We start from the raw sequence: 23,593 nt of genomic DNA, 5'->3' as shown, positions 1-23,593 counted from the left end.
ATATATGCTGTGGTTTACATAGTGTGACTGCACTATTTAATGCATTTAGACAAGCCCAGGTTTGCCGTGCTTGTTGGTATAGGGTTTAATAAAAATGCAAAATATAAAATAGTACTGTACTGTAAACTTACTGTTTACTTTAACCTGACCATAGGACCATAAAAAAAAAAAAAAAAAAAAAAAAATAATATATATATATATATATATATATATATATATGTATGTATATATATATATATATATATATATATATATATATATATATATATATATATATATATATATATATATATATATATATATTTATTTTTTTTTTTTTTTTTATGGTCCTATGGTCAGGTTAAAGTCATAGTTCGCACAAAAATGGAAATTCTGTCATTAATTACTCACCCTCACATTGTTCTAAGCCGTTAGACCTCCCTTCATCTTCAGAACAAAAATTACAATATTTTTGATGAATTCTGAGAGCTTTCTGACCCTCCCATAGACAGCAATGTAATTACCATGATCAAGGTCCAGAAACGTAGCAAGAAGATCAATAAAATAATCCAGCTAGGAGATTTTGTATGCATAGAAAGCAGTAATAACAACTTTCAACATTTTCGTCTCCTCCACATCATCCTAGTGCCACTAGAGATTAACCACTGATGTGATTAACACATATGTTACGCCACGTAGATGAGTTGTTTATGTTTTGATTTCAACAAAAACATTGTATCGATGAACGGAGGCCTGGGTTTAGAACAAAACAAGCATGAGTAATAAATGACAACATTTTAATTTTTGGGTGAATTATCCCTTTAAAGATGCTGGTTCCTCAGGGGCTGTATCTTATATAGACCCTCTTGCATACACCCCACTAAGAGCATCCTCTCCTCACGTATATGTGTGTGCTTGGATGTTTCCTTTATATTTTCCAGTGGATGTACCTATTTTCCGCTGACAGCTGTGCAAGAGCAACAACAGAGTTATCTGTTGATGAAGACGTTGAATTCTTTCATCTCTGTTGTGTTCATGCGTGATTACACACACTCCTGCTCTCCATAGGGCCTGAGCTCTCATTAATGATTCGCTCGCTCAGATCAGGGCACAAACTAACAGCCTCTGCATCTGTGCTAATTACTGTAGCAGCTCCTGATCCTCTCACAGATGCTATCTGCGGCTGTGTAAAGCCAGGAGTTTCTGATAAGAACACGAAGAACGCTTGAGAGAACGACAAATCAAACATCATGAAGTCATTTTTAATTTGTGAACTTCTTTCCACACGCACACAACACACACAGTGGCAAAAAGCAGCGCGATTGATTGAAATAAAATCGAAATCACGATATGGCTGAGTGCAATTTTAAATTGCAAAGACTGTGATTTAATTAAATAAATGCACGCAATCAGCGTTTGAGAGGAGTGTGGCACTGTGTTCATTTACTCGCATGTAACTCATCATCCAAGTCTCGAGCATGCTGTTGCATAAGAACTCTGCTCATACATCTGCTCTGAGTTTTGGTTCCTTATAATGTGCATTTAGGACGGAACATCTTTTCAAAAGCATTTATAAACAGGCTGTAAACAAACAAGAAACATTCATCATTTTTTGTCCCCAATATAAGAAGCTTAATGGGTTACTTATTCAAAATTAGGAAAATATGCCACGATCAATATAATATATTTATTAAATACTTATTTAATAGTAATAAAAGCAATAGTACTTACAAATTATTATTATTATTATATTTATAGTAATAATGATATATAATCACAATTACATTTTTAATTAGAAAAATCTAAATAAATTTTTCCCCAAATTGTAAATTGCAGCCCTATATCTTTTTTTTCATCACATTGACTCCTCTGGTCTCTGGGAATAGGCACATATTAGTGCCGACATCTCTGAATAACCCATTATTTTCAGTAAAGTCTGGATAGGCTGTGAAGGGAATTTTGTATTGTTTACACTGAATGATTTTTCCCCCAGACGAGCAGGGAAATCTTTTTAATGTCTTCTAATGGAAATGAAATGTGTAAGTGTATGCAGCTCAGCTGTCTGTTGTAAGTGTTTTTCTGCCTGGCTCGGTTCCTTTACCCAGGGGCAGAGCAGCCTGTCTTTTGTCTTCACCACTGTAGCTCCTCTGACTCGAGGTGGGACGGCCCGTCATAGTCAACCATCTGTTGACAAAGAACAGCTTCTATCTATTTATCGGTCCCTCTCCCGGTCTGCCTGTCTGTTTGCCTATTTATTGTCCAGAGATGCGTGTGTCAAAGAGGAAGTCATCTGCTTCAAAATCAGTATGGCTAATGTGCATGTCTGGGAAAGGGAAGATTTTGGGGTGGATTCACATATTATTCCCTGTTTATTTGTGGGCAGAAGTGAGTTTATATCCATAGAATATCAGTTACATGTTTGTGCTTTCTAGAAGTGGATTTCTGTGTTGGATCCAAATACTTAAATCCTTTTTAATTACTGTATGGAATAATATTTGTGAATTCTGTCAGGTTACCATTGTGACAGTTTACCTCATATACTCATATAAGAGTATTAGTGAATTATGTCACAAAATGATACTGGAAAAGTTAATGCGTGTTTCTTCTGGGCCATTTAATGCTCTAGCAGTAATGTATGGGTTTTTGTTATTGTTGTTGAAGCTAGTGATTGTGCATTGAGCTTCCTCTTTGACGCTGAAGGCTTACCAATCCAATTATTAGCAGTTAACTTCATACAGCTGGCCATAATTCAGTCTGAAACAGCACTTTACTGTGGAGAAGAGCAGGAGGACACATCCAAAATGACATCATTGCTCGCTGTGTGTTACTGCATTTACAAATTATAATGTTTAGTAAAGCACAAACTTCCCATGAAAAATTAGCTTAGTCTGAAAACATTTTATGCATCATCTGTATTTTCATTGCAAGTGATAATTTAATTCTGTTATATTAAGTGAGAAATGTTGTTGGGTCATTTCATTAATCATGTGCCTTGTCCACTGATGGTGAGATCATCTTTGAATTTTTGTAAGGTTTTGAACATTTCCTTTTAGTTTGACAGAATATAAATATACGCGTAAAGAAATTGGTGTAGATTGTAACAACGCGATTTTTTCATATTTTCTGATGTGGCTAATTCGTAAGAATTTGTACGACTTGTACAATTTTGTCTGATTTCTGTTTATTTGCCCCTTCGTAAAATACACTGCAAAGTATGATATTAATCTTCTTTATAGGTACGTGGTTGATAATTCATTTTAGCTACATTTTAAAAATACATGTTGAAAATTAGTCAAATAAATGTATTTATTTAAATGTAGCTTAAATACATTTCAACCATTAAAGGAAAATAATTTTAGTTAATTCAATTAATCTCTTTTTTTTTTGGTGTATGTACGATTTTTCACTTAACTTACAAATTCACACAAGTGAGGTTAAACAAAGTAATGCGAGTCAGCCACTTAGTAAAATATGTATGAATTTCCTTGAGTTCAAGTTGGATTTATTTTCAATAATTAAGCACTTTTCACTCAGAAATGGCAAGTACATTTCATAAATAATTCCAAAGAAGCGGCAAGTAACACAAATGAAACATAAAAATTTGAAAGTAGAAAAGACCTTAATGACAAACATAACAAAAACATAATTTTGGTAATGGTAAAGCAATATACTGTAGATTGTGTTGTATTATGATAGATTTTAATATAAATTTTTCATTTACACATCCTACTTTATAATGTGCTTTGAGGGTATCGTTTTGGACTTTACTTCACTGATTTGGAATAAAAAAAAACACTTTGTAGGTTTTGACTTTTGTGCACAAAGACATGTCTAAGCTTGATGTGTGGGCATCTGTGAGTCTTTAGAAATGAACAGCCACCCACAGGTCATCCTGAAAGTCATACATTTCAACAGTGAATGACTACATGAAGACTTTGTGTTTTATTGGAGTGTTTCATTGTTCTCTTACATTCAGCTGGGACATATAATCTGGGATTGTGTTGGTTTGTGTCTGACTGCTTTTGTGTGTGTTTTGCAGGGTTCTCGAGTGTGGGTGAATCATAAAGATCAGCTGGTCCCGTCTACAGTGAACTCCTGTGGAGATGGAACCCTGGTGCTCACCACCGACTACGGGGAGGTAAGACTCAGCAATCTGTCATAAACACATACACATGCAAGCACACAGATGTTGCCCTTTATGGCTGAATGGGTGTTGTGTGAGTCAGAGATTACGCTGGGTTGGTATTGTGTTCTGAATGTCATCATAACAGGGCCGAGGAGCTGTGCGTGTGTGCATGTGTATGTTTGTGTATGTATGTCTGCCATCTGCACGGATGAGGCTAAATCAATGCATTCACCCTCCATAAACGAACATGTGAAAGAGACTGTATCATATAACCGACTATAATGCACTCCTCCATTCTACATGAGCTTTTGGACAGTTTTGGAGCAATGTGGTATATGCAGATAAATAATTACAAATAATCACGTGAGCGAAAGAGATAGAACACTCCTCTTTTAGTGCAGAGATGTCCACTAATATTTGCTGTCATGGTAACAGGGTGTCCCTTAAAAGGTGATCCAGCTGGAGAAATTTTTACTAGACCTTTCATATCCTTCTAGTACAACAAAAAATGCAACAATGTCATATAGAGACTAAAAATACGGTTAAGCTATTTTAAGGAAATTGTTGCTTTTGCATTAGCTTCCCGTAATTAGAACACGCTAGATTAAGTTTTTAAATTGGATAGATATGTTTCATCTTTCCCTATGTATTCAATTCAATTCAATTCAAGTTTATTTGTATAGCGCTTTTTACAATGGCTATTGTTCCAAAGCAGCTTCACAAAAGCAAATTATTACATAACAAAAGCAAATCATTCCACAGACATAAGCAAGTCACCACACAACAGGATGCATTACAAAACAGCAGGATGAATTACAATGCAGAAAGTCCAAGATAGAATTAGTCCAGACAGAAGGTTGAGTTTTCCTCGACGTCATCGCAGGAAGGTCATCTCCTCACTGGGTCCACTGGAGAGGCTCGGTAACTAGATGCCTCGGGATGTACATCCCGAGGTGGAGACAAAAGGATAATTAGAGTAGCGGCCATTCATACTATTGGGAATCACGATGTACTGTAGCATAGGTTTATGTTAATCTTTACGAGTATGCTTTGCTAAAAAGATATGTCTTTAGCCTAGACTTAAACTGAGAGAGTGTGTCTGATCCCCGAACATTTGCAGGAAGGTTATTCCAGAGTTTGGGTGCCAAATGTGAAAACGCTCGACCACCTTTAGTAGACTTTGCTATACGAGGAACTACCAGGAGCCCTGAGTTTTGAGATCTTAAAGAGCGTGACGGGTTGTAGCTTGACAGAAGGCTGGTCAGATAAATGGGGGCTAAACCATTTAGAGCCTTGTAGGTCAGTAACAGTACTTTATAATCAATTCGGAAATGAACATGTATACCAGACATTTCCATCAAGTTCTATTGTATGAGTTCTATCTTCTGAAATGATCATTTTATGTGATCAACATTTAATTTAGACTTTTTATTCACAAATATCAACACAAATGCTTTCCACGAGGAAAGCACGAGGAGAGTTTTAATTAATCCACACAGAGATAATTCCACATCGAAGGGTTGCAGAAACACAATTAAACATTGAACAAACTGGAACTTATATTGGGGAGAGATAATGACATAACATGACAACACAACCTGAACATAATGACATAATTAACTGATTAACATGAGACAGAAACTAGGGCACACAGAGCACATGGGGCATGGAAAACAACAACAAACTGTCCTGGGGCATGATACACACACACACACACACACACACACATATATATAATTACTACATAGCATATCTAAACCTCTTGATTGCTTGTTTGGTCAAAAAGCATAATGTATATTACGACTCCACCCCAATATGAACATCTTGTTATTAATCACTTACCCCTATGTCATTCCAAACCTGTAAAAGATTTTTTTTTTTATTTTGGATGAAAACCGAGAGGCTATCTCAGTCACTGCCAAGTAATGAACATAATGTCAAGGTGCAGAAAAATATAAAAGACATTGTCAGAATGTTTCATCTGCCGTCAGTAAAAAAAAGATCCTTTAAATGCTACTATGAGGCCTGGAGATATACACATTATGCACATTAAGATGTATTATAAATAGGCTTTGAACAAAAAACGTGTATTGTGAAAAGTAATAATAAAATGAATTTAAAAGCTCCTCTTTGTGAACGTTTAGTTAACCTGCCACGAGTTGCATCAGGAACTGAAAGCAGTGCTCTCAATTCTCTTTAAAAGTTATCTTAGTTTGTTAAATAATATATCATTCACATGTCAATAAGAAGATGTATGCTGTGGGAGCCTTATTATATTTCCTTATGTCTTTTGTTTATTCTCTGTATGTGGCGCTATTCCAAAATCTCAAAATGCAAAATAAAGATTATATTATCTCATGTAAAATACACCTCAGAGAGATTTAATTGTTTTTTGCAGTAAATACTTTTGTCAATTTCTTTTGAGTCTGTGCACCAAACTGTGCCTATCACATTTCTGTACAGTTCAATAAGCAGATCTGCCTCTGTTTTGAGGTTTAATTGTAATCAAATGGTTGTATTAGCAGTTAAACTCCCACACAAGCACTCTCAGTGCTGGTAGAGGTAAGTAGTTTCTGATAGCTGTGGGTGTTGGAGCTGGCAGAGCTGTGATGTCAGGCTAATAATAACAGCTGTGCTGGCCTGGATTCCTCTCAGAAAGGGAGACTGCACAGCAGGGAAGGGTTATCTGTATGTACAGATGCATACAGGAAGCCTGTTTGCATTTGTGTTTTTGTCTACAAACATTTGTGTTTGTGGTGCATATATGGTTATTCATGCGCATGCTTGGTAGGGGTGGGCAACATTTTTTTCAGGCAAGATCACTCTCACTATTCTTTTTCATGTTGGTTTTTAGACTATTTTGCAATTCTAAGCAGTACTAATTCCATATTGAAAAAAACATGGCCATACAAGGAAACGAAACATGAAACAAAAGAATGAAAGACCGCTGGGTTGATATGACCCTGATGAAGTCCTGTCATCTAGAATGCCTCTTAAATGTGACTTAAATGTCAAGGTCCTTCTGATGGGGATGCAAATGCTAACAGACATTATGGAGTCAGTTGACTAACAGTTAAACTTAGTGATGTTAAACTTATGATTATCAGTTTTTAATGATTCCTAGTGTCTTTGTAAATCAATAAGAGGGATGCAGCGACAAATGTGATTTAATTTAAGTTAAGGTTTGAGCTGACATGTTGCTTTTGGCAATGCAGCAGATTTAAATCAGGGTACTTTATTAACTTCATATCGGCAGTGATGTCTACTAATGGAAGATCAGGTGATCTGATAGAGTGGGTGCTGCATTTGAGATTGCAATGACTTAATTCTTATTACTACTCAAATCCCAGTCACAATCAACATGAATATCAACCTTTTCGATATAACGTGAATTTTACTTGGTGCTTCAAAAGTACAAATTATAGCTTTAAGGGAAAAAAAAAACACTTTTTCTCACATGCTGATTCAGTAACAGGCATAACAGTTGTAACATACTTCAGAATATCTTCTTTTATGTTTCACAGAAATGAAAATGAAATTTTTCCCACCAATTATATAAAATGGCTATCTGAATGAACAGAATCCTCAAAATGATTGCAGACTTCCCAATTCTACAGCAGAATCCAAAGCAGGTTCCAAAAAAAGAAGAAAAATCTCCTTTAGCTTTTATCTAAGTCTACACTTTCCCAATATTTCCTGTATGCTTGTAACCTTGATGTTTCATGCCCTGAACACCAGAGAGCTTGTGCTGACATGAGAATATTCAGTAGCACTCTCTGCAGTAGTTAAAACCCTCCTCCATAAATCAATACACCTATCCAGCCTTCTGTTATGTCTCAGCCTTTCCAGGAAACTCCAGCAGCCTCAATATTGTCTTCCTGGAGGTCTTCTCACCTATTGTTTTGGCCCTAAGGTCTTTGTTCAAAATGGTAGAAAAGTATTTTTGCATGTGTACGGGGTATGCGTTTTGAAATGGCAACCCAGTTGGAGAATGCTGAATTTTTTATGTGGACTTTAGAGCATGGTATAGCACAGGGTTGGATGCAAACTGACATCTCTCTCTCTTTTCCTCGCTTTATTTCTCTCTCTCGCTCTCGCATCTGATTTGGTTAATAATTTAGTTAAGTGTGGGAGTGACCCCATTCCTGCAGTGGTTCTGACCGAGTTACTGGGACAGTACTGTATGTGTGCTATGCATGCATGCACGATTTTGTGGATTGTACATGTGAACTGAAGCATTTTAATCCAAAGAAAATAACTAAAATATAGTTAAAATGTAATGACATGCAACCTGGAATGTTTTTGCAACATTACAAAAATATAAATGAACATAATAAAACCATAATAAACAAATTTCTCTCCAAAATAAAAAATTGCTGAAAATGTACTCGCCTTCAGGCAATCAAGCCATGCAGACGAGTTTGTTTCTTCACTGGAACTGATTTGGACAAATAGCAAACAGCTGATAAAAACATCACAGTAAGTCAAAAGTAATTTACACGACTCCAGTCCATCAGTTAATATTTTGTAAAGTAAAAAACTATGTTTGTAAAAAGCAACATTCAAAGAAATTTAAAAGTTTGACCAAAAAAACTCAAAAACCCCAAAAATAAATAATAATGCTTCCTCAGGTGAAAAAGTCCATATCTTTTGTCCTGATTCAGACAAAGCGATTTTTAGCCTTTTAGTGGATTCACATTTTAGCCTGGCGCAACTGTTTATAGTTAAAAACATCTTGATGAATTTATTACAAACATTTAGTGTAGCTTTTCATTTTTCAAGATGCTAGTTGATGGACAGAGTATGACTGGAGTTGAGGATGAATAGAGTTTGGATTAATATTTTTAGCAGCTGTTTGGACTCTCATTCTGACGGCACCCATTAACTGCATAGGGTCCATTTGTTAGAAAGTCATATAATGCTAAATTTCTCTTTTCTGAAGAAGTAACCAACCAATCCACATTTTGAATAATCCGGGGGTGAGTGTATTTTCAGCAAACTGACATTTTTGTGCAAACTGTGCCTTTAAGAGTATTGTGTAAAAGTGTTATCTTAACCTTCTCATGACTTTATTTTGTATGTTTTTGTAAAGTTGTTACTAGCAGGGTTCTTCTGACTTTGTCACAGGGCTATATTGTGTTGGTAAAGATTGATTCCATCATAGAAGGTTGCATTGTCACCCTTGTCCTTTCAGGCTGAATTTGAGGATGTGAAAAAGGTCACTTATAATGTTGATAGTCATTGGCCTTGTACTTTTAGGTTGAATAAGAATTTAACTGTACATGTTTGCATATTCTGTCAGTATATTGTCACACATTTCTGGTGTGTTCCCATATTTCTCTGTATTAGCAGGAAAAACTGTATGTAGTTCTTTTTTTGGTTGGTGTGTATTTGTGTGTGTGCCCTCCGGAGCATTGGTCAGTGAGTATCTCCTTACTATTCACGCTGAGGTGAGTCTTCTGCTTCAGTGCTTTGCCGTGTGTGTGTGTGTGTGTGTGTGTGTGTGTGTGTGTGTGTGTGTGTGTGCGTGTGTGCAACTCCACCTAAAGCGTTCACAGGTTTGTTATAGGATTTAAGAACTCTGAGGCACAAAAATAGACTGTGACCTAAATTTGAGAAGTTAACTATAAGAGTTCACATGCAACTCGAAGGCATATCACCCACCCCCTCCAGAAATGGCCTTTCTTTGTGTCGTCATGAGAGCTATTTCTAAATCATTTTACATTGAGAAACATCAGCAGATGCTAAATATAAGCTCAGTGGATGAGTTAAAAAAGGAAAAAGCCTAATGAAATGAATTGTATTATATTTCAAATAATTTAATAGAATTTATTGCACTTAATGACAAACATTCACAATACAGTTTAAAAGTTTTTTTTTTTTAAATACCTAATTAATTATATTAATCACATTTAGAATGTTGGAAATATTTATTTACACTAAATACAGTATCATCAGTTGCATATTCTTACACAAAAAAATGAAGCACAATCGATTTTAATGATGATAACACTAAGAATAAGAAATGTTTCTTGAGTCAGGATATTAGAATAATTTCTGAATGATCGTGTGACACTTAAGACGATGATGCTGAAAATTCATGTGCTTTGCCATCACAGAAGTAAATGATAATAATATTTTGCAATGTTAGTGTTTTTACTGTATTTTGTTCAAATATATGTAAAAGTAGTATACGCATTAGAAACATTTGCAGTGAAATTATTTGCAGCGAAATGTCTGACATTTAAATAATTCAGTCACATATATTGTTTTCTTCATTTCTACATCACTGAACCTATCACTGTCCTACAGTCTCCAGCTATCTGAATGGACATCAGTCTGTCTGTGGTGAACTTAGGGGTCATTCACACAGGGCACTTTTATTATAACATTTTTGGTCTGCGTGCACAGACAGATGTCTTCATCTATTAAGTCACATCTCATTGTGTTCAGTGTCTCACTCCATGTGGGTCTTGTTTTTAATTCAAATTTAAACATGCATCTCAGAACCCCCGCATTCTGTTACGCTTCTATTTCTCTATAGGTGTGAATGTAGGTCACTGGCGCTTATGGTCTCTCTCTCTCTCTCCCATGCTTTTTCAGCTTTCGTCTGAATCATGCAAAGCAGCTTCAAACATCAAACAGATTTGCAGAAATATCCATGTGCTGAGGGGAGAGAGATGGAGCGGCTGTGTGCTTGCGTGCGTGTGTGAGTGGGTGGGTGGAGAAAATGGAGCATGAAGACCTCCTCATCTCCTCTTTTCAGCATCTAAACTTACAATCATCACAGACTTACAACTAAACACACACATTTACATAGCTATCTAAATGGGGACATTTACAGATTATAAATACATTAACCTAACCCTAACTAAAACTTTGTGTATTTTTTACAATATATATATATATATATATTTTATATCCTTTCTACAAATGAGGATGACCTGAAATTTTGTCCCCAGAAGAAGTTAGTACACACACATACAACAGATCTGAGACGTGTCCAATCTACATCAGATACGGCCCAGCTAAGAAAAATTCTCGTTAAGTTATAAATATGTTATTTGTAAACGTTGTTTGAACATTCAAAATGTTGAAACTTGAAATATTCCATTTTGTCATTTTGCACACATTATATGAACATTACTTTTGAATGTTATCTGAGCAATCTAAAACAAATGGTGTATGTCCAATTTATAAAATGGTGTATGTCCAATTATAACATTTTAGGGAATAAAAGTTCCATGAATAATGTGTAAATGTTTTTGTGCTAAAGTTTTGAGAACATTTAACACCATTTGAACATTTAAGACCATTATTGTTGCTCCAACTTTTGTTCCTTTGCCAGAATGTTTGCCAAAATTCTGAGCATGTACTGTGATAATACCGTAAAGCTCCAAAAAAAAGCATACCATAAAGGTATTGTAAAAGTGCTGAGTAGTAGACTTTTGCAGTACATATTAGTCATTCTGTAGCTTTGACTGATTGTTAGAAGCGTCCCTCAAATGTTATTTAAATAAACATGTTAGATAAGCATTATAATCTCAGACTGACATGTAGACAAACACAAAGGTATAAATATTAGCAAATTCTTTAAAGCATACACGAGTGAAAGATTTGACAGGATATTACAGCATGCCTGTGCTCTCTCTTCAAAACACACACTCAAATTAAAATTCTGTGTTATTTCATTCGAAATCAGGTTTGTTTCTTGATATTTCTAAATAAGCTTTGATTCTGGTCAGGTTTCTGGAAGGGCAATGTCATTATCGTCAGTTGTATTGATTAGCAGAAACTTGTCTCAGCTCATAAACTATGACCTTTCCTTCTTCTCTTCACTCTAACCCCAATTCAGCAGCATGTAACTGAGCCAAACATAATTCTCTCTCCGTCTGGGATATATGTACATGTGTGCACTTAGAAAGATTGTGGCTGATTTAATGGATCTGAATAGAAACAGTTCATAAATCCGTACCTGAAGTAAACGGCACACACACTTTAGTGGCTGTATTGATTTTTAATCTGTCAGGCTCTCAGCTCTCTCTTCATGAACTGGGCTGTGCTCTCTGGTTACCGTGGCAACGGGTGACACGAGCGAGGTTTCAGCAGAAATTAAATAGACAGAATGCTGAGAAAGAGAGAGAATGTCTCTTCCTTTTGTTCTGTCCAGTCAAATAAAGCAAATAAGCTTTTATTAAAGTTGATGTAATCTATATTAAAGCTGAAGTATGTCATTTCTGCACTAATATTATCTCCAAATTGCAAGGAAATTGAAGTTGACGGTAGCCATTGACTTCCATAGTATGGAAAAAAAAATCCTATGGATGTTTAATGTTAACTCCTGCATTTTTAAAAGTTTTTTGCTGAGTTTAAATAGGTCAGGCTGTAGTCTCTACTTGCCAAAACATCTGGGGTTTTTTTAAGCAGTGCCTGGTGGGTACAGAGGGTAAAGAAAGGCCTCAGCACGCTGAAACTCTACAGAAGAGAAAAGCGGGAACCCTGCTGTCTGACTAATGCATTATTCAACCACAGGCATTCCCTTAAAATGGCCCAGCAAGGATCCTCTCCCCTTTTGTGATAATACCACTCATGCATCTGTGTATCAGCAGGCTGGTGTGCGTAAAAGCTGTGTTATTTTGTTAAGGCCACTCTGTCGCTTTCTGTCTTTCAGGCGGTGTACCTGCAGCAGGCGGAGGTGAACAGAGAGAAGGTGTCCCCCATGCACCAGAGCAGCATTGATGGAGTGGAGGACATGTCCACGCTGGCAGAACTCCATGAGGCCGCCATCATGCACAACCTTCATCAGAGATACCAGAAAGACAACATCTATGTAAGAATGTTTCAAATACTTTTTTTTTTTTACACAAATATTGTTTTCAGTGGTTATAATGATAAAAATATAATAAATGTTTCCTAAGCACCAAGCTTATTAGCATATTCAAATTATTTCTGAAAGATCATGGGAGACTGGAGCATTGAAAGTGTTTCAGAATATAGAAAATCTTTAAGAATACTTCACAAAATTACTGTTTGCTTTATTTGAATTGCTTTATTTTTTTATCAGATAAATGCAGCCTTGGTGAACAGTAGAGACTTTTCAAAACATGAAAAAATAAATCTTATCAACCTCAAATCTGACCAGTAGTGCATATAAAGAAATATAAATGTCCATAAAATAAAACCTAAACTGTACAAATAAAAACCATTGCTAAAACTAAAACAAAACTGAATGTTAAATTATTATTATTATTATTATTATTGAAATAAAAAATAATTTGAAAATGCTAAATTTTATACTAACCCTGTACATTTCCCACATGCATCTCATATATGCATATTGTCATTTTTTGTATAGGACTAGTGTACAGACAGTGATGAAAAATTTTAATTATTCAGAGCAGTACCCATGCTTTAGCACACTGAGCTGGGCTTCTAATGTAGTCACATGTTTCCTTGCTGTACTGACCGATATAAATGAAAATATGAACAAACAAGCATCTAGGCATTCTACATCAAAGCATTACGAAGTATCATTAAAGTCAATATTCTTAATCTAATTAAATAGAGATTTTCGCATTTTCTCCAGGGATTCTCTTTGCTTTTCCTCATGCCAGTACTTTGTAAAAAGTAGGTCAGGATGGCAGTTAATGCACAATGGTTCACTCCTCTTTCCTGTGTAATCAATTCTTTGTTGTTTTGTGTTCTGAGTTTGAGGGTGGACAGCAGTCTAACTGGCTGAGAGAGGAACTGGAGTTTCCTGCTTAAGTTCAGCGGAGTGATATTAACTCAAAACATCTCGGCCTGAGACTGAAAGGAAACCCTGTTTGATTAAGGAACTTTCCTTCTTCGAGAAAAACATCCGAAACCTAATACATCCCAAATTGGGTTTTCAGACAACTGATACTGAAATATGTACTATACCAAAAAAAATTAGCCCAAATGATGTAAAGTGCTAAAGTACCAACAAAAGATTCTCAATGGACAGACTTTAATTAGGGAGTATTTTAGGATAATAATTAGGGTTTTATTATTAAGTGAATTGCGAAAATCCAGAATTTGACTAATAACCATCTGTTCTTAAATTAATCAGTAATTCTGTTTTATACAGTATATATTGTATTTTCATTCACTGTAACACTGTCTTTGTGTGAGAGAGAGACAAAGCAAGAAATCAAAGAATGGGCCCTCTGGACGTGTTTAAATAAATGTGTGCCACTCTATAGGGTCTTACAGATGATGTTGACAAAGAGAAGAGTCATGTGATCGGGTCGTGAGTGCAGGACGCAACTTCATTGGTCTAAACAGAGCCATACATCCCTACGACTGCTGGTTTAGAGTTGTAGCCTGGAGGGAATGATATGACTCACTGTCTGCATTATGATCCAAACATTCCAGTTTGACCTTTGCAAAATCCATAGAAAGAGACCTTAAAGCCACTAAATCCTTCTTTGTAAGGATTTAGTGGGACAGAGACAAGCATATTGGAAGTTTTCAGCACGATTACACAACTTTTATATGTCAGATTCTTTTTAATCTTCCATCATACTGGGTTTAACTAACCTAGAGCTACTGATAAAGTGATAAACTTACCTAAAGACAGAAGCATGTTATTACAAATATATATTATGTGCTTTTATTATACGATATTATTTTAAATTAGAGATTGTAAAGGGATGATTCACCCAAAATGAAAATTTTGTCATCATTTACGTGCCTCTTTTTGAAACATAAAATGCCATAATCTGAAGAATGCTGATTTTGGTCATTAACCATTATATGGATAAATCTACAATGGAAGTTTATATATATATTTATTATATATTATTATTATATATATTTTATATATTATTATATTTACATTATTATATATTATATAAAACATTATACATTATGTATAAAAAATTATACAAATATATTTAATAATATAAATATATAAATTTGCATACATATAAAAATACACAGTAAATATGTTATGTAAACAAAAACACACATCTGTTTAAATCTTTACTAATAAAACTATATTACTTTTGTTACAACTCATGACTCACGGAAGCAACAAACCGAAGACATACATGAAACCAACTTGTTGAAGCATATAACCCAGACTACTATAATTTATCAAATTGGTATTGTTTTAGTATTTTAATTTAGTATAACCACAAATATGTGCCATTGACATGACCTGCCATGTTTAGTTCACTGCAGAGGCACAAAAACTTCCAGTAGTCATCTGCACCCTAAACACATTATGCAGTCTAAACCCATTTCAGTGTACACTTCAATACAAGTGAGATAATAGCTGTATGATTGTTTATCTTGGTTTATTTGTACTGGTAATGAATCAATAAATCAATCTAGTTCTCATATGCAATACAGGAAATTATGTATGGATGTTTCAACGATTAGCAAAGGTCAGTATAATGCTTTTTATTTATAGAGCTCGAATAAAATTTCACTATCAGTGTCTGAAAATAGCTTATATAAATTTCCCTTTCATTTGAATGGAACTAAACGCAAGGCTTTATTTGGCTGCTCTACTGTTGATCTTAAACTGAAGATTCGCGTCATGCTGTGCTCAGTGGAGCGAATGTGAAGGGTCTCTCTTATCCCATCTTGGTAAATGGATACTGTAATTCACCTTTCCCAGGATGCACTGCATTGCTAACATCTGAGGTCGATGACTGATAGCAGTGGTTATCTAATTTATCCCAGACACCAGGACATGGTCGACCTGAATGAGAATGACTCTTCTCTCTAGTGCCCTCTTGGGACAGTAGCAACAAAATGTTTTTTGCAAGGACAACATTGACACAATTTCAGATCCACAGAAAATATACTGTAATATTTTTGTTCTCATTTGTGTAGTGTCCATAATGTTGTGTCTAGATGCGTTTGGCACCTCTCCAGGAACCCAGTAATGTCTCAATTTAATCTCATCATCGCTGCTGTTGCTAAGATCAGTAAATCACATTACTGCCAGTCAGCATGGGTGTTGTTAGCCACAGTGTATGAAAATTACAATCACACACCCACTCCTAAACACATTAATAATACCAGCATCTACTAATGCAGTCAATATTAAATGAGATGGATTTATGTTGTCACAGAGCTCATAGATAAGGACAAACATCATCCAAAATCCTCTCACGACCCACTGACACCAGCTGTGAAATATGACCGGATCACATACTCATTGTAAAATTTCAGTTCATCTGGAGCTATAAATTCAAATATACACTGATCACAAATGTGCGTGCAAGTATGCTGGTTTTATTGTTTTGCTATTTGCTGGCTTTGTTATATTTAATACCCATCAACTTACTGACACTTTTTCCTCTATCTCTCAGACTAACATAGGTTCTATCCTGGCGGCCGTGAACCCTTATAAGCAGATCAGAGGGCTGTATGATCTCTCTGCAGTGGAGCTGTACAGTCAGCATCATTTGGGCGAGCTGCCACCACACATCTTTGCTATTGCCAATGAGTGCTACCGCTGCTTATGGAAGAGACATGATAGCCAATGTGTGCTGATCAGGTAACATGAGACCTCCAAACACTTTATTTGATCTAGATAAGCAGATACATTTGCAGAATGCGAGAATCCAGTAAATAGATTTTCAGTAAAAATGTAAATATAAGTAAAATACTTTAATCAACAACAATTTTAAGTCATCATTTAAATGTTATTAACAGATATCATATTTTGATTTATGTAAAACACCTTTTAAAACTTTGGTAATATTTTAAAATAAATTTTTTGTCATTTGTTAACATTAGTTAAATGTTATTAACTAACAGGAACATGTTATTTATGTTAATTCAGAGTGCATTAACTAATGTTAACTTGTGATTAACTAAGATTTAATAAATGCTGTAGAAGTGTTGTTCATTCTCAGTTCATGTTTACTAATGTTGTTAAGCAATGTTAAATAATGAACCTTATTGTAAAGTGTGCCGTAACTTTCAAAAGACTTCCACACACTTACATTATGAATAATAGAAAGAAACAGCCCTGGCTGACAATATGGCATCTATTATAAACAAACTGATATATATATATATATATATATATATATATATATATATATATATATATATATATATATATATATATATATATATATATATATATATATATATATATATATATATTATTCATATGCCCTTGTTTTATCTAAAAATATATATCACTTTTTACTAGAAAAATGCTTTTTTGTATCTTTTTTTAATGCATGTAGGTAATGCAAGGAAGGTTTGGAATGCTTTTGGTTTTACTCACTGGCTATTGTTAGATATTATCTTAGTTTATATAATCTAATTTGTGTAAAACCTAAAGGCTGAGTTTGAGCAGTTGTGGCTTTAGACCTTTTCCACAAACTGCTATCAGATTTCACAGTGTTGCAAATTCAATCAGGGTAACACACGTCAGTGAAGGTCACAAACGCATGTGTGTATGTGTTTATCAGTGGTGAAAGTGGAGCTGGGAAAACAGAGAGCACCAAACTACTGCTACAGTTCCTATCTGTCATGAGCCAAAACTCTGCCGGGACACCACCTACAGAGAAGAGCACACGTGTGGAGCAAGCCATCGTACAGAGCAGGTAAAAACGCGTTCCTAAACACACACACAGCCTAAGCATTTTTATGCGCACATACAAATCCACAGCTTTTCTGTTGTAGCCCCATCATGGAAGCATTTGGAAACGCCAAAACAGTCTACAACAACAACTCCAGTCGTTTTGGAAAATTTATTCAGCTGCATTTCTCTCAAAGCGGGAACATCCAGGGAGGATGCATCGTCGACTGTATCCTTCTCGGAGTACACATGCTTTCATACAGAGTTTATTATACTGAGACATCCTGACCTGACCTACAAATTGTATCATACCCTTGTAAAAAAAAGGTGCTTAATTTAATTCAACGTGCACTTGCAGTGTACTTTTACTCTTAAATGTATATTTTTAAAATAGTAGCAGCTAATATAATATAAAAGGCCACTTATGTAAGAACAATGTGTCTTAACACACTTATGTACACTTTTAAGAACAGCACTTTGTAAAAATGTCAAATTCAAAGTTTTAGCTGTGTTTAATATTACATGTAAAGTTAATAATTTAAATATGCTAATTTGGAATTTGATAATTACGAATGTTTAAAAAAGTAATCGAATTAATATAAAGTATAAGACAATTAATATAATTAATAATTTATTTTGAGCTGAATGATGCACATCAACCATTTTTGCTAAAGATTGAGTGTTGTTTTTTTAGCATTGTTTTTCTTGTTACCATGGAAATTAATGAGTAACTTGGTAACCAGGTTAAACACTTAAAGTGTTCTGCTTCAACACATTCACTGTATAGTGCATTAAAAGCTGTTGCTTCAAGTGTCTGCAGTTTCCTTAATTTTTGCCCCATCAGATTTGCTTGAAAAGGTAAAGCTTTCTGCCTGCTGACTCACCCTAACCACCAGAAATCAGTTTTCTATGATCAGCTGTTCACAGCATAAAACAGGCCATTGTTCTGTTAATACAATTTGGCATTGGATATCTTGTCAAAGGCAGAATCACTCCGCCATTTTGAAGGGAGAGTGTCTGCCAAAGTGAGATTCTCGCCCACTCAGCATCTGTGATCTGATCTGTGTTGCAGAATCGAGTGGTAAGGCAGAATCCAGGCGAGAGAAACTACCACATCTTTTATGCTTTGCTGGCCGGGGCTAGCAAAAGCCAAAAGGGTGAACGAATACACAGTGCACCTGAACACACACGCATTTACACACATTCCCAAATGCAGATGTGCCATCTACAAATACACTGAATGATTACATATGTCCATCTCTTTTTAGAGACATATTTTCTGGAAGACTCCCCTGAGTTATTTCATTATCTGAGTCAGTCAGGATGTGTGAAGGACCGCAGTCTTGATGACAAACGGCTTTTTGACGACGTCATGGTACAGAGCGTTTCGTTGATCTTGCAATTAGCATCTTTAGGGTGGATAAAAATCTCATGCTCTTTTTCTCTTTTCGTCCGCAGGAGGCTCTGAAGGTCATGGAGTTCACAGAAGAAGAGATCAGAGATATGTTTAAACTGCTGTCTGGAGTTCTCCAGCTTGGTAACGTGGAGTTCATGACGGCAGGGGGTGCTCAGATCACCACCCAACAGGGTGAGACGCGTCGTTCATCGCTTACTGAAAGAGAAACTTTGCTGATATGCAATGCCTGATCACATGTTGTCCAGATTACATAATCAGATTCCAAAAATTAAATGTGTTTTAAAATACACATTGGTGGAATCTGGACAAAAAAATTAAAACCTGCAAGACTTGGGCCAATTAATGTCATGTTCATATGTTTATTACTATAATGTAGAGAATTGCAAGCCTTTTTGTGAGTTTAACCACTGTAAAGTATTTACTTGATGTACCCCTGAGACATATCTTGCATGATGTTCGTAGACACATTGCCATATTGGTTGCACTGATAAATTGTATTTTATTTTAATGTGACGCATTTATTATTATATTACCTTATTAGCTTTTTATCAACACCCTACATTTTTTAAGAAACTGTTCTAATGTGAAGCTTAATGCATTTTATGAGATTGATCATATTAATGCTTTTCTAAAGCAATGTGGTACACAATAATTCCATTCAATTTTATCTGATGAACGAGTTAGGTCATAAGAAAACAAAAAGTAGTCAGACTACATGACCTTGTATATGTGTAACTCACACCTCTTCTCTGTTTTCCTGCAGTTGTCACTAATGTGAGCGAGCTCCTGGGTCTGGACAGTTTTCAGTTGTCTGAGGTTCTGACCCAGCGTTCCATGATCCTCAGAGGAGAAGAGATCTGCTCTCCACTCACAGTGGAACAGGTACCATCACACATACCTTCTCATATTGATACAGTTTAAAAATACCTGCATAGTTTGGCAGTTTTTCCCTTCTGTCCCTGCTTGATCAAAAATGAGCACTTTTTTTCATGCTTGATTGACAGGCAATAGATTCCCGGGATTCGGTTGCTATGGCGCTTTATTCTCAGTGCTTCTCGTGGATCATCATGCGAATTAATCAGAAGATAAAGGGCAAAGATAATTTCAAGTCTATTGGAATCTTGGACATCTTTGGTTTTGAGAACTTTGAGGTGTGAGGCCACATGGATCACATGTTCATGCACAGACACACATTTTTATTGAGCTCTAATCTAAGTGTTTGTTTGCTCTGAAGGTGAACCGTTTTGAGCAGTTCAGCATTAACTATGCTAATGAGAAACTGCAAGAATATTTCAACAAACACATCTTCTCTCTGGAGCAACTGGAGTACAACAGGTAAAGACTGACAATCGTGAGTGCATGAAATTCATCTATTACATGTCTATTTTTACATATGTATGGATCATATAAGTGCCCAGTGACCTGAACAGGTATTACAAATGCAGTTTAAGCATCTAACATGCTTATTGTTCAGTTTTGTGTGCTAAAATTGTGTGTTTCAGGGAAGGGATTCACTGGGAAGCCATTGACTGGATGGACAATGCAGAATGTCTGGATCTGATTGAGAAGGTAAATCACTTATGTTAACCTATCAGGAACAGTGGTTTAATTAGCCTGAGTACCACTTATTTCTACATTAATTTTATATTTAAAGTTCGGTTTGATTATTTACAATAGAATAAGTTTTCAGTTTTGTATTATGTAACACTTTTTTATTTACTGTTGCGTTTGTGCAGAAACTGGGCATGTTAGCTCTGATTAATGAGGAGAGCCGATTTCCCAAGGGTACTGACTTCACCCTGCTGGAGAAACTTCACGGCAGACACTCTGTGAGTTCAGTTCTTATCACACAAAGTCATAATACTGTTCAGCCAAGCATTTACAGTATGACATGAATAAGCTCAGTAAAGACATGAGGTTGTCTTTTTCCACAGACTAATCCCTATTATGTGAAACCCAGACTGGCAGACCATCAGTTTGGGATAAAACACTATGCTGGAGAGGTATATGAAATATCCATCTGTCAGACTTTCTGTATGCCTATCTATTTATCTCTCTGCCTGTCTTTTTTTTAATATTTTTTGTTTTCCTTTTTATAGGTCTTATATGATGTGAGGGGGATTTTAGAAAAGAACAGAGACACATTTAGAGATGATATACTGAACATGTTGAAGGATAGTAGGTAAGACACAAGCACACAAATTCACAAACACACACAGTGAAGCAGTTTTGTTGCACTCTCATTTAATCATTGAGTTATTTTGTGTGTGTGTGTGTGTGTGTGTGTGTGTGTGTGTGTGTGTGTGTGTGTGTGTGTGCGCAGATTGGATTTCATCTATGACTTGTTTGAGCAAGTGAGCAGTAGAAATAATGAAGAGACCTTGAAGATGGGTACAGCAAGAAAAAAACCCACTGTCAGCTCACAGTTCAGAGTGAGATAAATCTCCTATATGAAGACTTTTATCTATATGATATACCTAAAATGAGCATTGCATATTAAAACAATAAGGAACTAGTCATTAGTCATTCAACTCTGTTGTTTGTTGATATCGCCTGTAGTCCTTTCAGATTTGTCAGTAATTTAATGTCTCTTCTGTCTTTCAGGACTCTCTCCATGCCCTAATGGCCACTCTCAGTGTATCCAACCCCTTTTTTGTGCGTTGCATCAAACCCAACATGGAAAAGGTGAGAGCAGTCATATCAGCCACTGGAATGCAGTTCATATTCCACACATATTATACATTTTAATAATGCATTTTTGTTCTGTAGAACCCAAACAAGTTCGACCCAGATGTGGTTCTTAATCAATTGCGGTACTCTGGCATGTTGGAGACAGTAAAGATTCGTAGAGCTGGATTCCCTGTCCGACGCACCTTTAAAGACTTCTTCAGCAGGTAAATGTTAAAACGCAGATAGGTACATGAATTTTTGTTTGTCTTAGGTTTTCTTGGAGACTCAGTTTTTGTGGTCGTATATATCAGGTATAACATCATTCTGAATGAGAAGGAAAAGGCAGCTGTGGCTTCGAATGGAGATGAGAAAAAGAAGAGCACGGATCTGCTGACTCTTCACGACAGGTCCAAAAAGGAATGGCAGATTGGAAAGACCAAGGTGAGTGACCTTTGACCTTTAAACCTTTGCTTTACCACTTCTTGGTAGTTATCATTTTTTGTTTGTATATAAAGGTAGACACACATTGACACATATTCTGTCATGTATGTGCACAAGTTATGTTTGATTGCACTTACCTGAAATATTTTTTGACCCCAAGGTATTTCTGAAGGAACCTCTGGAACAGAAGATGGAGAAGCAGAGAGATGAAGTACGAAGCAAAGCTGGACTGATAATACGAGCCTATCTTCTAAGATATATTGCAAGGTCTGTGTATTTCTTAAATTTTGTACAGATATACTTATATTACATTAGGTACAGTTTCCAGAAATGTTTTTAATATTCATCTGCCCCTTCAGAACCAAATATTACCTATATGGCTTAGCTTCCAACCTGTCCTGAGAATCTTTCATGATAATCTTGCTTTCTTTAGAGAGTTAGTACCAATATTATTTAAATATAACGTCTTTTATGCTTACCAAACCTGCATATATTTAATAAAAAAATTTAATGTCCAATATTATCAAATAATTTATTCACAAAAATGGCTAATTAATTTAATATCACATTTGTTTTCAATGTGCCTGGCCCTTTTCTTATTACATGGTTGGCTTAATCATATGACAAGAAACCTCAACTGGGCAGTGCTGCAGAGAGTACACTCTTTTGCTTTCTACTGCATATAAATAGCAAGGAAACGATGAAAGCAAAACTTACAAGAGTACGTTTTTTATACTATGTATATATAAGTGCCTATGCTTTACCTCTTGGTGCTTATTGAGGGAAAAACAACAAGTAGTGCCTTAGTGACAGATTTAAAATACTGATTTCACAATTATATATTCTAAGGGAACTTGAACTGTGTACTCATTACAGAAAGAACTTTAAGAAGGCTCGGGACAGCATTTTGACCATCCAGAAGAACTACCGCGCACATTTCTATCGACGTCGGTTTCAACGGAAACGCTCAGCTGCACTTGTTCTCCAGAAACACAGGCGAGGGCAAGTGGCAAGAGGAGTTTGTCGCAAACTACGAGAAGAAAAGAGGAAGAAAGAGGAGGAGGAAAGAAAAAAGAAAGAAGAGGAAGAGAATAAAACAGAGGGAGACCATGAAAAGAAAAACAAAGAGGAAAAGGAAGGAGAGGAAGCAGAGGTCAGTGACTTTAACAATCTTTTAAATTGCTCAAACCATGCATACTAGCTGTGTATATATTTTAGGGCAAAAATCCCACCTATCTCTTAAAGTCACCACTATAGTGATTAATGTTTCTAGTCATTCTGTTCAGGGTATATTAAGTGATCAGCATTCTTGCTGATTGTGCTGATTGATTGTATTATTTTTGTCACGTAGCTTTGTCTTTATTCTACATAATTTCTGTTGCAT

At 35.7% G+C, this 23,593-nt stretch overlaps 1 protein-coding gene across 1 annotated transcript in view; it reads left to right on the top strand.

Moving 5' to 3' along the window:
• The window catches only part of myo10l1 (myosin X, like 1), a 44,152-nt gene that overhangs the window by 11,176 nt on the left and 9,383 nt on the right, over positions 1–23,593 (top strand). The window contains exons 2-23 of the mRNA XM_043242882.1: positions 4,019–4,117; positions 12,777–12,935; positions 16,453–16,640; positions 17,572–17,706; positions 17,786–17,910; positions 18,526–18,539; positions 18,754–18,838; positions 18,950–19,056; positions 19,140–19,269; positions 19,862–19,980; positions 20,103–20,249; positions 20,333–20,433; positions 20,601–20,667; positions 20,835–20,927; positions 21,033–21,101; positions 21,198–21,280; positions 21,422–21,530; positions 21,703–21,783; positions 21,868–21,992; positions 22,080–22,209; positions 22,370–22,476; positions 23,086–23,362. Of these exons, the coding sequence (XP_043098817.1) occupies positions 4,019–4,117; positions 12,777–12,935; positions 16,453–16,640; positions 17,572–17,706; positions 17,786–17,910; positions 18,526–18,539; positions 18,754–18,838; positions 18,950–19,056; positions 19,140–19,269; positions 19,862–19,980; positions 20,103–20,249; positions 20,333–20,433; positions 20,601–20,667; positions 20,835–20,927; positions 21,033–21,101; positions 21,198–21,280; positions 21,422–21,530; positions 21,703–21,783; positions 21,868–21,992; positions 22,080–22,209; positions 22,370–22,476; positions 23,086–23,362 (2,550 nt within the window). The remainder of the gene's footprint in view (positions 1–4,018; positions 4,118–12,776; positions 12,936–16,452; positions 16,641–17,571; positions 17,707–17,785; positions 17,911–18,525; positions 18,540–18,753; positions 18,839–18,949; positions 19,057–19,139; positions 19,270–19,861; positions 19,981–20,102; positions 20,250–20,332; positions 20,434–20,600; positions 20,668–20,834; positions 20,928–21,032; positions 21,102–21,197; positions 21,281–21,421; positions 21,531–21,702; positions 21,784–21,867; positions 21,993–22,079; positions 22,210–22,369; positions 22,477–23,085; positions 23,363–23,593) is intronic.

Source organism: Puntigrus tetrazona, chromosome 6 (genome assembly GCF_018831695.1).
Source record: "Puntigrus tetrazona isolate hp1 chromosome 6, ASM1883169v1, whole genome shotgun sequence".
Taxonomy (NCBI): Eukaryota; Metazoa; Chordata; class Actinopteri; order Cypriniformes; family Cyprinidae; genus Puntigrus; species Puntigrus tetrazona.
Note: the sequence above shows the minus strand (reverse complement) of the source record. Positions and strands in the feature narration are given on the sequence as shown.